The sequence below is a fragment of the Carcharodon carcharias genome, chromosome 2 (genome assembly GCF_017639515.1).
Source record: "Carcharodon carcharias isolate sCarCar2 chromosome 2, sCarCar2.pri, whole genome shotgun sequence".
Taxonomy (NCBI): domain Eukaryota; kingdom Metazoa; phylum Chordata; class Chondrichthyes; order Lamniformes; family Lamnidae; genus Carcharodon; species Carcharodon carcharias.
In genome coordinates, this window is record NC_054468.1 from 207,734,422 (window position 1) to 207,746,736 (window position 12,315).

A 12,315-nucleotide genomic window follows, 5' to 3' on the forward strand; every position below is an offset into this window, starting at 1 on the left:
CATTCGTTGCTCCCAATGCGGTCTCCTCTACATTGGAGAGACCAAACGGAAACTGGGCGACCGCTTTGCAGGACACCTGCGGTCTGTCCGCAAGAATGACCCAAACCTCCCTGTCGCTTGCCATTTTAACACTCCACCTTGCTCTCTTGCCCACATGTCTGTCCTTGGCTTGCTGCATTGTTCCAGTGAAGCCCAACGCAAACTGGAGGAACAGCACCTCATCTTCCGACTAGGCACTTTACAGCCTTCCGGACTGAATATTGAATTCAACAACTTTAGATCTTGAACTCCCTCCTCCATCCCCACCCCCTTTCTGTTTCTTCCCCATTCCTTTTATTTTTTCCAATAATTTATATAGATTTTTCTTTTCCCACCTCTTTCCATTATTTTTAAATCTTTTATGCCCCCCCACCCCCACTAGAGCTGTACCTTGAGTGCCGTACCATCCATTCTTAATTAGCACATTCGTTTCGATAATATCACGAACTTCAACACCTCTGTGTTCTTTTGTCTGTGACATCTTTTAATTATTTGCTCCTATCACTGCTTGCTTGTCCCTACAACCACACCACCACCCCCCCCACTCCCCCCTCCACCTTAAACCAGCTTATATTTCACCCCTCTCCTTGGATTCACCCAGTTCTGTTGAAGGGTCATGAGGACTCGAAACGTCAACTCTTTTCTTCTCCGCTGATCCTGCCAGACCTGCTGAGTTTTTCCAGGTAATTCTGTTTTTGTTTTGGATTTCCAGCATCCGCAGTTTTTTGTTTTTACATACTCATCACAAGTTTGTTGTAGAGTTGATCTTCAGACAGCTTTTCTTGGTAGGCACATTTAACTTTATTTACAAGACTGCGGTAGCAACTACACATGTGTATCTCCCGTAGATATTCCCTGTACTGCTAACACATTGGATTAGACAAATCATGTGATCTTACAACACAGGATTTTTCTGAAAGCTACAGTCCTACGTTTCCAAAAACTATAGTTACTATAGACACCAATTGCCCTTTACAAGTATACGGCAAAATGACATCAAGGAGACTGAGCCAGGGAAGGGGAATCTATGCCAAGAGTTCCTGCTTCACTGGTCCAGTCTGTACCTTTCTATAGCGTGCCCAGAGTGCTGATCCCAGTGTGGTAAAGCATAGTGGCCTTCACAGGAGGAGATGTGGTCGGAGCCAGGGAAGCAGCCTGATTTTTTAAAATTTCATGCTCGGGTTTCCTTCACCGATTGGTGGGAAGGTACTGGAGTTTACAAATGTATGCGTAGACATAAGAGTTGACCATAGTAACACTTTTTCCCATCTACCCCGACATTAGTGCTGCCCTCCCACTAATTCCGCTGGAACATGCAGTTGAGAAACAGGTAGTTGATGGGACCAAGTGATTGTTGGATTCACCTGAGGACCCCAGCTGGAATCTTGGCTAGTTTTCTGGAAGACATTTTGGCTCCATCTGGGCACCAATTCATCCATTTCATGAGTAGAGAAACAGAAACTCCCCTCCCAAAACTTCGCGAGACTTGGCAGAATATACCAGACTTTACGGCATAGGCAGAAAAGCCCCATGAACATGCACCAACAATAACATGTTAATCAAGAAAGTTCTTCCAATGCAGTTAAATTTGTGCGGGCTGGTGTGAAGTTCTGAGCAGCGTGTTCCCAGCACTTGCATAGGGATGCATTCCACTGCACCCACCAACCGCCATCCCCACCCCCCATAATTCCCCCAACTTCTCACTTTGTGGACCTTTCCTCATGGAAAATACTCAAGAACTAGAGGATCTTTTTATACATTCATCATTCACTGGGTGGATCCCCTGAAATTCCCTATGGAGAATTATGGCAGCACCATCACAATGGCTGCAGCAGACCAAGGAGAAGTTTGAAAACCATTTTCTCAGGACAACTAGGGCTGGCCAATAAATGTGGGTTCATTAACGTCACCTACATCCAAAAAACAAATCTTCTCTGACTAAAACAACAAATATTTCTGTCAGTAATCAGTATACACACTACACCACATTCATTCAACTTGCTCTCCTGAGACTATTTTTTAAATAAAGGATGCTAACAAATTAAAACATCTTTCAATCCATCTATAACAGCTGAATTATCCTTTCTAGTTATGTCAGTTTACTGCCAAACGTTTTCCAACAAGCAGATAGAAACAGATCAGACAAAAAGCCTTGAGGAGACAACCCATTAATTTAAAAGGAATTTAACTTGTATGCTAAAAATACAATTCATGTTGTGACTGAGATTAGATTATAATAACAATTTAAATGCCCGATTTGTTTTTAACCTTCCAGCAGATCACCCTTGGCAATGTTCATATCAGGCGGAATTTAATGCCCTCCCCCGAGGCGAATTTGGAGGCGGAGGGGCATTTAATCCTCAGGGAAGATGCCTGGTGGTGACCCCACTGCCTCTGCCTTGATTAAGTCTGGGGTGAGATGCCAATCAAGACCATTAAGTGGGCAGGGTAGTTGCTACATGGGAAGCCCAGTAAGCAAACTCCGTCATGTTTGCTTGCCAGCTCCTAGGTAAAGGGGTGGGGTCCCTCATTATCATGCACTGAGTCACTGAGTGCCTGATTGAGAGATCTGGTATTGGGAAGGGGTGGATCCACTGAAAGCCAACTCCTGCCATTTCTTCCAACCCACCCTCCCACCCCCTCCTCACGACCTTCATCCTGCCCTCATTCGCCTGTGGACTGGGTCCCTTGCTGATCCTGGGCCTCTGATGCATGTATTACCAGCAGCTACCATTGCTCTCCTGGTGGCACTGGTGGCAAGGATGAGCTGCCGGGCTCTGATTGGCAGGATTTCCACCCCTAGGCACTTAATATGATGGGCTTTCTCCAAAGAAGTCTGTAGCTGGCAAACAAGACTCTTGTCACCTAAGTTAAATATGATCATTGAATGGCAGAATTGTGCTTTATAACTAAAGGATTGTTTATGCAGGGGGTAAATTGGGGCCAATGATTTATACTGAATGAATCATTCAAATTCCAACGTTTGCTAAATGGTGTTCAGGTTACTGGATTTAGCAGAAGGAAGATTGATGTGAAATATGCACAAAATTAAAATGTACTGAGGGTATTGGACCAAGAGGGAGATCTTCGGGTTTTAGTAGCACAATCTTTCCAGACTGTTAAAGAAGCAAACAGAATGTTGAGATGCATTGTGAGGGTATAACATAGAACAAGAGAGGTCATGTCAAAAATTTGTCTGGCCATGGGGAGATGAAATCTGGAGTACTCCATGTAGCTTTGGTCTTCCTATTTCAAAAATGATGTTCAGTTATTGGAGGGGCTATAGGGACGGGCTACGTGGTTGATCTCATAACTTAAGTACGAGGAGATTGATTTTTTTCTCTTTTGTAACCTCATGTCCTAATAGAATCATAGCAAGTTTACGGCACAGAAAGTGGCCACGTCACCCATTGTGTCAGCGCCGACTGTAAAACAAGCCGCCCAACCTAACCCCACTTTCCTGCATTTAGTCCAAAGCCCTGCAGGTTACGACACCTGAGGTGCATATACAAACACTTTTTAAATGAGTTGAGGATTTCTGCCTCTACTACCCTTTCAGGCAGTGAGTTCCAGAGCCCACAGCTCTCCGGGTGAAAAAATGTTTCCTCACCTCCCCTTTAATCTTTCTACCAATCACTTTAAATCTATGCCTCCTAGTCACTGACCTCTCTGCTAAAGTAAATAGACTCTTCCCATTCACTCTATCCAGGCCCCTCAAATTCCATATGCCTTCTTAAGCACCTTATCAGTCTGTCCTGCTACATTCAGGGATCTGTGGACATGCACTCCATGGTCTCTCACTTCCTCTACACCTCTCAGTAACCTTCCATTAATTGTGTATTCCTTTACTTTGTTTAACCTCCCCTAATGCATCATCTCACACTTCTCTGGGTTGAACTGCCACCTTTCTGCCCGCCTGACCAGTCCATTGATATCTTCCTACAGTCTACAGCAATCCTCCTCGCTCTCAAACACGTGGTCAATTTTTGTGTCGTCTACAAACTTCTTGATCATTCCCCCTCCATTTACTTCCAAATCATTAATATTTAACACAAAAAGCAGGGGACCTAGTACTGAGCCTTGCAGAACCCCACTGAAAACAGCCTTATAGTCACAAAAACATTCAACAATTATCCTTTATTTCTTGCCACTGAGCCAATTTTCTATCCAACCTGCTACATTCCCCTGCATCCCATGGGCTTTTACTTTTTTAACCATTTTTAACCATGTGGGACCATGTGACATACTTGGTTGCAATGTACTGAATCTTCAATGTATATATCACAGCATCCTGCCTGTTTATTATTGCCTCTAATTCAACTAAATGCGCACTAATGGCATTTTTGAGGACTGTGAAAATATTCATATTGCAACAATTTACTATTTCGTATTATAAATGTCTCAATTTCTGCTTTAAAGTGTTAACATAAAGTATTCTAGATATAACATCTACAAAAAGAGTTACAAAGCGCTAACAGGGAGGCACTCAGAGGAAACACAGTCTGAGGATTTGCGGTTGACCATTTAGGACTGAGATGAGGAGAAATTTCTTCACCCAGAGAGTGGTGAGCCTGTGGAATTCGCTACCACAGAAAGTAGTTGAGGCCAAAACATTGTATGTTTTCAAGGAGTTAGATATAGCTCTTGGGGCAAAAGGAATCAAAGGGTATGGGGAGAAAGCGGGAGCAGGCTATTGAGTTGGATGATCAGCCATGATCATAATGAATGGCGGAGGAGGCTCGAAGGGCCGAATGGCCTACTCCTGCTCCTATTTTCGATGTTTCTACGTTTCTAAACAACACATTGCTTCATATTAAATGAAGAAACTTAGAAAATAGCTTTTATGTGTCTTCCTAAACACTCATAAACTGAGATCAAAGCTGGACAGGATACTTTGAACACTGAGATTGAATTATAACTTTGTTTTTTCACAGGTATTTGTTATTTTACAGAACAGCTGCGCATATTTTATGCAGGGTTCCTCCTGATCTCCTGCCATAGCATCAGGGGGAATTCTGGAAAAACTGCATTAACAGTCAGTTCCACAGATGTTAAGACGGAAGATTGGGAGAACAGCCATGGGTTTTCTAAACCACAGTCTCTCTGTAAGGTTTCAGAGCCTTGTTAAACAAAGAGGCATAGTACTGCCAATTTTCTTCGAAAGCTCTACGGGTGGATTTCCCATTGAATAATAAAACTGGATTCAGATCTGCATTGTTTCATGTAGTGAGTTTGTTTAAAAAGAACTGAATTCAAATTCTCAAATTACCATGGCGGAGTTTGAATTCACATGCTTGGGATTATTATTCCAGGCCAAGTTCTTCCTGACCATAGCGATAATAGGTTTCAGCTTAAAATCTGCTTTATTTCTCCCTAATACCCTAATCTAAAAAATTGATATGTTTGTTCATTCTTTTCTTTCCCACGATTGACCTTTCAATAGAGATTATCATCATGTGAATGACTGATGCAAAGCTGCTACAGGGTCTTAGCTAGAGACTATAACCAAGGTTTAAAATAATGACTCAAGCTGAGAAAATAAGGTGTCTTTTTTGGCCAAAGTAGCTGCAACTTTATAGGTTACCTTCAGTATAATACTTTATTGGCAAAAATTGTTCTTACAATCTGGATTGCTTCATTTCTAATCTGAATATTTTCTATATTTCGTTAAATAGGCAACTAGGGTGGAACTTTATACCCTTTAAAAATAATCACAGGGTGGGACTATTTCCACCCTGCACTTTTTAACACCTGTCGGCCCAATCTTCTGGGAGGCAGCCTCCTAACTGGTCGCCTTTCTCTCCACCTTCCCATTATGGATGGCCTGTGGATTCCTGAGGCTGCAGGCCCTCAGCAGCCCTCCAGCAGAGGTGGGCACTGCTGTTGTAGGAGGACAAGCACGAAAACATATCCATTTTGAGGCACCCTCGGAAACTGTTTTACTTTCTTAAATTAAAATGTGGTCACAGCTGCTAGGCCACCCATGTGGAGTATACCCTATGGCCGCAGCTGTGACCTGCTGATCCCTGCACCTCTAGTGCGGGGTGGAGGGGGGCTGAGAACTGAAAGAGGCTATGTGAACCCTCTGGCCATTTGCTGGTCAGCCACTGGGCTTTACCTCAGCTGGGAGCCCATCCCAGTGGTGACCCCAATCTGCCCACAAATGTGCACTTAATTATTCAAATTGGCTACCCATTGCTGCCATGCATGTAGCTGCTGCCTCTGATGACACGTCTCCAGCAGGATTGCCTGGGAATGCAGAGACCACTGATCTGCGGCCTCATATCAAAGTTTCCTCCAGGTCCCGTCTTCAAGACTACCTTCGTGGGACTGGGAAAATTCCACCCCTAAAGTCTTGAAACCTTTAGTCACATTGGCATCAAAGTCAAATTAGTCTGGCACTTGCAAACTGATTATATTTACAAATATCACTTACAGTTCCACCAAGTCCAGAAGATCAACGAAGGCCTTAGATTCAATTCTCTCCAAAGAATCACTCTGGGAAATATCACTGAAATACAAGGACACACAAAGGAAACAATTCATTCCAGGCACTGTAGAATTATAGAATTATAATGGCTACCCCAGTCAGATCACTGCTCACTGTGTATCGTGCATACTCACAAACAGGCTTAAGGCTGCAACTCTCAGACCTGAAAAGTGCCCAATCTACCTCAAATTATCCTGGAAGGATAAGCTATCTCAAAAATTTGAGTGACAGGTGAAACTGGCCATTTCATACTGTTATTATGCAGTAACAACACAAGTAATTTGTTATATGTATTTCAATGCCGATCTGATGCCAGGTACGTAGGCCGTATGTCCCAATGACTGACAGATTGTATCGAACAGCACATTCCTCTGGCAGTTTGCAAAATGCAGAGTACTGACTATACTCAACCAGTCCATACTTGCAAAACTCAGAACATAAATTGGTTATTAGTGTAATTCGTAGCACATTTGTGATTGCTTAGCAAGTGCTGCCTGATTGCGGAATCACATCTAACATTAGACATTAAGATTAGCAGTTGGGCTTGCAATTTAGCTCACTTATGCATGCTAGAAGTTCCATTTATCCATATACAGGGACCTGTCCTCTGCAGGCAAAAGGAACATGTCCAGGCATTATACCTTTTCTGAATTAAACAGAAGTATGAGGGGCAAAAATTTGAGGAAGGCGATGGCTTAGTGGTATTGTTGCTGGACTGGTAATCCAGTAGACCCAGAGTAATGCTTTGGGCGACCCAGGTTCAAATCCTACCATGGCAGATGGAGGAATTTGATATCAATTTTGAAAATCTGGAATTAAAAGTCTAATAACTGTTGTAAAAATCCACCTGGTTCATTAAACCCCTACATATGACTCCAGACCTACAGCAATGTGGTTGACTCTTAAATGGCCTAGAAAGCCACTCAGTTATATCAAGCCATTACAATGTCTGCTTGACTTTGAAACCGGATGGACCACCTGGCATTGACCTAGGCACCGCCAACTCAGCATGTTGACCCTGCAAAGTCCTCCTTACTAACATCTGGGGGCTAGTGCCAAAATTGGGAGAGCTGTCTCACAGACTAGTCAAGCAACAGCCTGACATAGTCATCCTCACAGAATCATGCCTTACAATGTCCCAGACACCACCATCACCATCCCTGGATATGTGTCCTGTCCCATCGGCAGGGCAGACCTAGCAGAAGTACAGTAGTATAGAGTCAGGAGGGAGTTGCCCTGGGAGTCCTCAACATCAACTCCGGACCCCATGGCATCAGGTCAAACATGGCCAAGGAAACCTCCTGATGATTATGACATTCTGCCCGCCCTCAGCTGATGGATCAGCGCTCCTCCATGTTAAGCACCACTTGGAGCATTTGCTACAATCTTCAGCCAGGAGTGCTGAGTGAATGATCCATCTCAGCCTCTTCCGGAGGTCCCCAGCATCACAGATATCAGGCTTCAGCCAATTCAATTCACTCCACGTGATACCAAGAAGTGGCTGAAGGCCCTGATGGTGCAAAGATGATGGGCAATAGTATTGAAGACGTGTGCTCCAGAACTTGCCATGCCCCTAGACAAGCTGTTTCAGTATAGCATTAACATCAGCATCAACCGGAGAATGTGAAAAATTGCCCAGGTATGTCCTGTACACAAAAAGCAGAACAAATCCAACCCGGCCAATTACCACCCCATCAGTCTACTCTCCATCATCAGTAAAGTAATGGAAGGGGTCATCAACAGTGCTATCAAGCGGGACTTGCTTAGCAATAAACTGCTCAATGATGCCGAGTTTGGGTTCCGCCAGAGCCACTCAGCTCCTGACCTCATCACAGCTTTGGTTCAAACATGGACAAAAGAGCTGAACTCCCAAGATGAGATGAAAATGACTGCCCTTGACATCAAAGCCGCATTCGACTGAGCGTGGCGTCAAGAAACCCTAGCAAAACTGGAGTCAATGGGAATCAGGGGGAAATCTCTCCACTGGTTGGAGTCATACCTAGCACAAAGGAAGGTGGTTGTGGTTGTTGAAGGTCAGTCATCTCAGCTCCAGGACATCACTGCAGGAGTTCCTCAGGCCAACCATCTTCAGCTGCTTCATCAATGATCTTCCTTACATCATAAGGGCAGAAGTGGGAATGTTCACTGATGATTGCACAATGTTCAGCACTATTCATGACCTCTCAGATATTGAAGCAGCCCATGTCCAAATGCAGTAAGACCTGGACAATATCCAAGCTTAGGTTGTCAAGTGGCAAGTAACATTCACGCCACACAAGTGCCAGGCAATGACCATCTCCAACAAGAGAGAATCTAAGCATTAGCATCACCCCTTGACATTCAATGGATTACCATCACTGAATCCCTCACTATCAACATCCTGGGGGTTACTATTGACCAGAAACTGAACTGGACCAGCCATATAAATACTGTGGCTACAAGAGCTGGTCAGAGGCTAGGAATCCTGTGACAAGTAACTCACCTCCTGACTCCCCAAAGCCTGTGCCCACGTCCTGTGAATGAATTTTAAAAAATAGCTTCCTAGCACATTCTCCATGGCAACGCCTCAACCAATCAGAGCCCACTTGTCAACCAATCAGCACCCTCTTCTCATGTAGTATAAATAGTCGCTCCCTTTGAAATCTGGCATTCTTGTGCCTATCTTGATGAATGGAAGATGAAAAATTTCAACAACGTCTCTTTTTTCAGCAATACTCAATTATTTTCGAATCCAAATTGCAGTTGAATGAAGTTAAGTTTATGAACTGGAATTTTTTATCTGGATCTTTTTCTTTGGATTATGTTAGGCTGATATTTGCCACTGATTATCAGCAGTGCTTTCATAATACAGTGTTATACTTACAATAGCTTTGACCCGACCCCAAAACTGTGGTGAACTCGAAGGACAGAATTGTCCCAGATTCGCACTATGTACAGGAAAAAGAGCATTTTAACCACCAGCTGCAATTTTCATGCCGTATCGTCCCAATCCTGCCTCATTAATCATGCATTCCCAGGAAATGCACTGCTTTGCTGGCCTCTGATTCGCCCGCCACACCATCACCTTGCAGCTTCCTCATGTTGGGCGCCATATTTAAAGTGCAGCTGTGTGCACACCTCTCACTGCTTCCGGCGTCAATGGAACGTCTTTTGGATGCCCTAGAGGCCCGCCGTGATATCCTCTATCCCTGTTCTGGCCGCAGGAGGGGCAGCAACATCACCAATTTGGTTTGGGAGACAGTGGCAGTGGTGGTCAATGCCAATGCCCTGCAAAAGAGGACAACCACCCGGTGCCAAAAGAGGATTAATGATCTCCTCCGCTCCGACAGGGTAAGTCACTCTTGTCATCACTCTCAACTCACACACTCATAAACACATCACACATCCACAGGGATCTCACTCCCTGTCAGTTCAAGGGACATCACCATTCACTCTCTCACACACACCCTCATTGTCCTCATCCTGTCGATGGCACCCACACATGCCAGGCATACTTCTCATCTGGCCTGGCAGGTATCCTGCTTACACTCTCTCCATTTGTAATCTGCAGGACAGACTGGTGGAAGAATGCCTGATATCAAGGTCCTCAGAGACTTTGAAAAAAGAGTCATCCAGCTGGCTGGCAAAGATCTGGACTGTTCCTTTGCTGACAGTGAGGTCGGTGGTGTTCAAGTGAGGATCCAGCAGTGTAACATCCATCAGACAACCATCCTATGAGTGATTTGTTCTGTTTCACAGATCACTGCCATGCAATAATTATCTCTCCTTGCTTTCGCAGGAAATGCTGCGCGGGCTGAACTTCATCGTTGACGCCATAATTGGCCTACAGCAATTTCAACGCAAGAGGGGTGTGGGGCATCTCGATTTCATTCCAGCTTGCCCTTCTCCTTAAGGAGTCAGCCAGGGGCCATCAGGCACCCAAAGGAAGGAGGACCATCAGGTGCATACCCCAGGGTCATCCACCCAGGTGACTCTGGGAGTGTCCAGCCCTTCGAATCCCCCCTTCCTGTGAACCAGCAAATCCAGCTCCACGGGCTGAGGAGGGTGCCACTGCTACACAGGAGGACCCCAAAAGCAGGCCAGGGCCCTGTCGGTTTTGGCCTTCCAGAGGACGCCCGTCAAGGTCATCACAGACAGAGCGTCGCAGTCAGCAGGCTGCCTCCACCGCCGCTGAAGATGTCAGGGGAACATCAAGACATAGCGGCAGGGTTAAGATGTAACTCTTTTGAGTTCAAACAATTAAACTAAATTAACAAAATGAAGGACAAATCAAGCACAGCCCCTAATTCAGGCCAGCTGTAAAACCAAGGACAAAGTTTAAAGGAAACTTACAAAGTTTAAACCAAAATGTGATTAAGGGGGTCAATAAAACACCCCAGTCCCTGTGGTGCCCACCGAGCACGGAAGGCCTTGAGTGTGCCGGCAGACACCGCGTAGGGTTAAGATGTAACTCTTTCGAGTACAAACCCGTTTCCATCTGTTTCAGATGAAGTTACATTGTTTCATAGTTTGCCATTGTGAGATTTGAACTCTTGATCTTGGGGTTACAAACCCAGTACCATAACCACTTGGCTATTTAGGCCAAGCCCTAGGGTTAAGATGTAGTTGCACAGTCTGAGCATGGGTGTTAATCACTTTTACATGTTGTTCACTTTGTTAATAAACTCCCAAGAATGTCTCCTTGCCTATGGCTCCTTGTTTTGATGAGAAGTGCTCACATCACTCAGATGTGAAACTTTTGTTCCTGCATGAGATAAAGACATGGGCCTCTTTCATATGCTTTGTGCAACCCTCCCAGCACACTGATCCTGCGCCTTCATTGTCACTGGTCACATCAGTTGTGCCTACACCTTGATGGGGCTTATCATTGCTGCCAGAATGTCGTGGGAAGGCATCACAGAATTCCGTCATTCTCTCTGTGTGCTCCCAGCACCTTTGAGGTGCAGCTGGCCCCACATCTCATCAGCATCTGTGTCCAGTGACAGTGTGGTCCTGAAGGGTTCAGCTCACGAAGGATGCCATAGGATCAGAAGTTAAAGTTTCCCAGCTGCATCTCCATGATATGACCCTGACCACAGAGCGCAAGCAAGCTGCCATCAGCCAGACAGGAACCAGACATTCACATAAGCTATGTGAGGATCTATGTAGTGTCCCCACTGCATGTCATCATCATCCCCCTGGAATATAGGGAGTATGGTAACCACAACGTCTTCATGACAGGAGCCTTATCACAGAAGATATGTGCACTATCATCAGCCAGACAGGAGTCAAACATTTACAGAAGCAGTGTGAGGATCCATGCTGTCTCCTCACTGCATGTGGTCATCATCCTCCATAAATCTAGCAGCTATGAGGACCTCCCGAACAAACCTGCTTTATCTGGCCAGTGTGCTGGCCTCATCACAGTCAACATCACCTTCAAGGACCTCCTCAACCTCATCCCCGTCAACGTCCTCCTCTTCGGAGGAGACATGCAGTTCCTCCATCTTCTTATCCAGCTCCTCTCCCCATTGCAGCACCAGATAGTGAAGGGCACAGCAGGCAAAGACGATGCGTGACGCCCTCTGTGGACTGTATTGCAGGGCTCCACCAGGCACCGGAACCTCATTTTCAACATTCCAATGGTTTGCTTCACCAAGGTGCGAGTTGCAGCATGAGCTTTATTGCACCTTCTCTCTGCTGCAGGCTGAGGTCACCGCGCAGGTGTCATCAGCCACATCCTCTGTGGGCAGTCCTGTTCCTGAGGAGCCAGCCCTGCAGCCTCTGTGGATCCTGGAAGACGTCAG

General features: G+C 45.3%; 1 protein-coding gene across 1 annotated transcript in view; it reads right to left on the reverse strand.

The window, feature by feature from the left end:
- The window catches only part of LOC121288713 (lutropin-choriogonadotropic hormone receptor-like), a 94,414-nt gene extending 82,399 nt beyond the window's left edge, over positions 1–12,015 (reverse strand). Inside the window, exons 1-3 of the mRNA XM_041207462.1 lie at positions 11,946–12,015; positions 9,393–9,456; positions 6,476–6,550 (exon numbers count right to left, since the gene is read on the reverse strand). Of these exons, the coding sequence (XP_041063396.1) occupies positions 6,476–6,550; positions 9,393–9,456; positions 11,946–12,015 (209 nt within the window). The remainder of the gene's footprint in view (positions 1–6,475; positions 6,551–9,392; positions 9,457–11,945) is intronic.
- Positions 12,016–12,315: the final 300 nt, after the last annotated feature.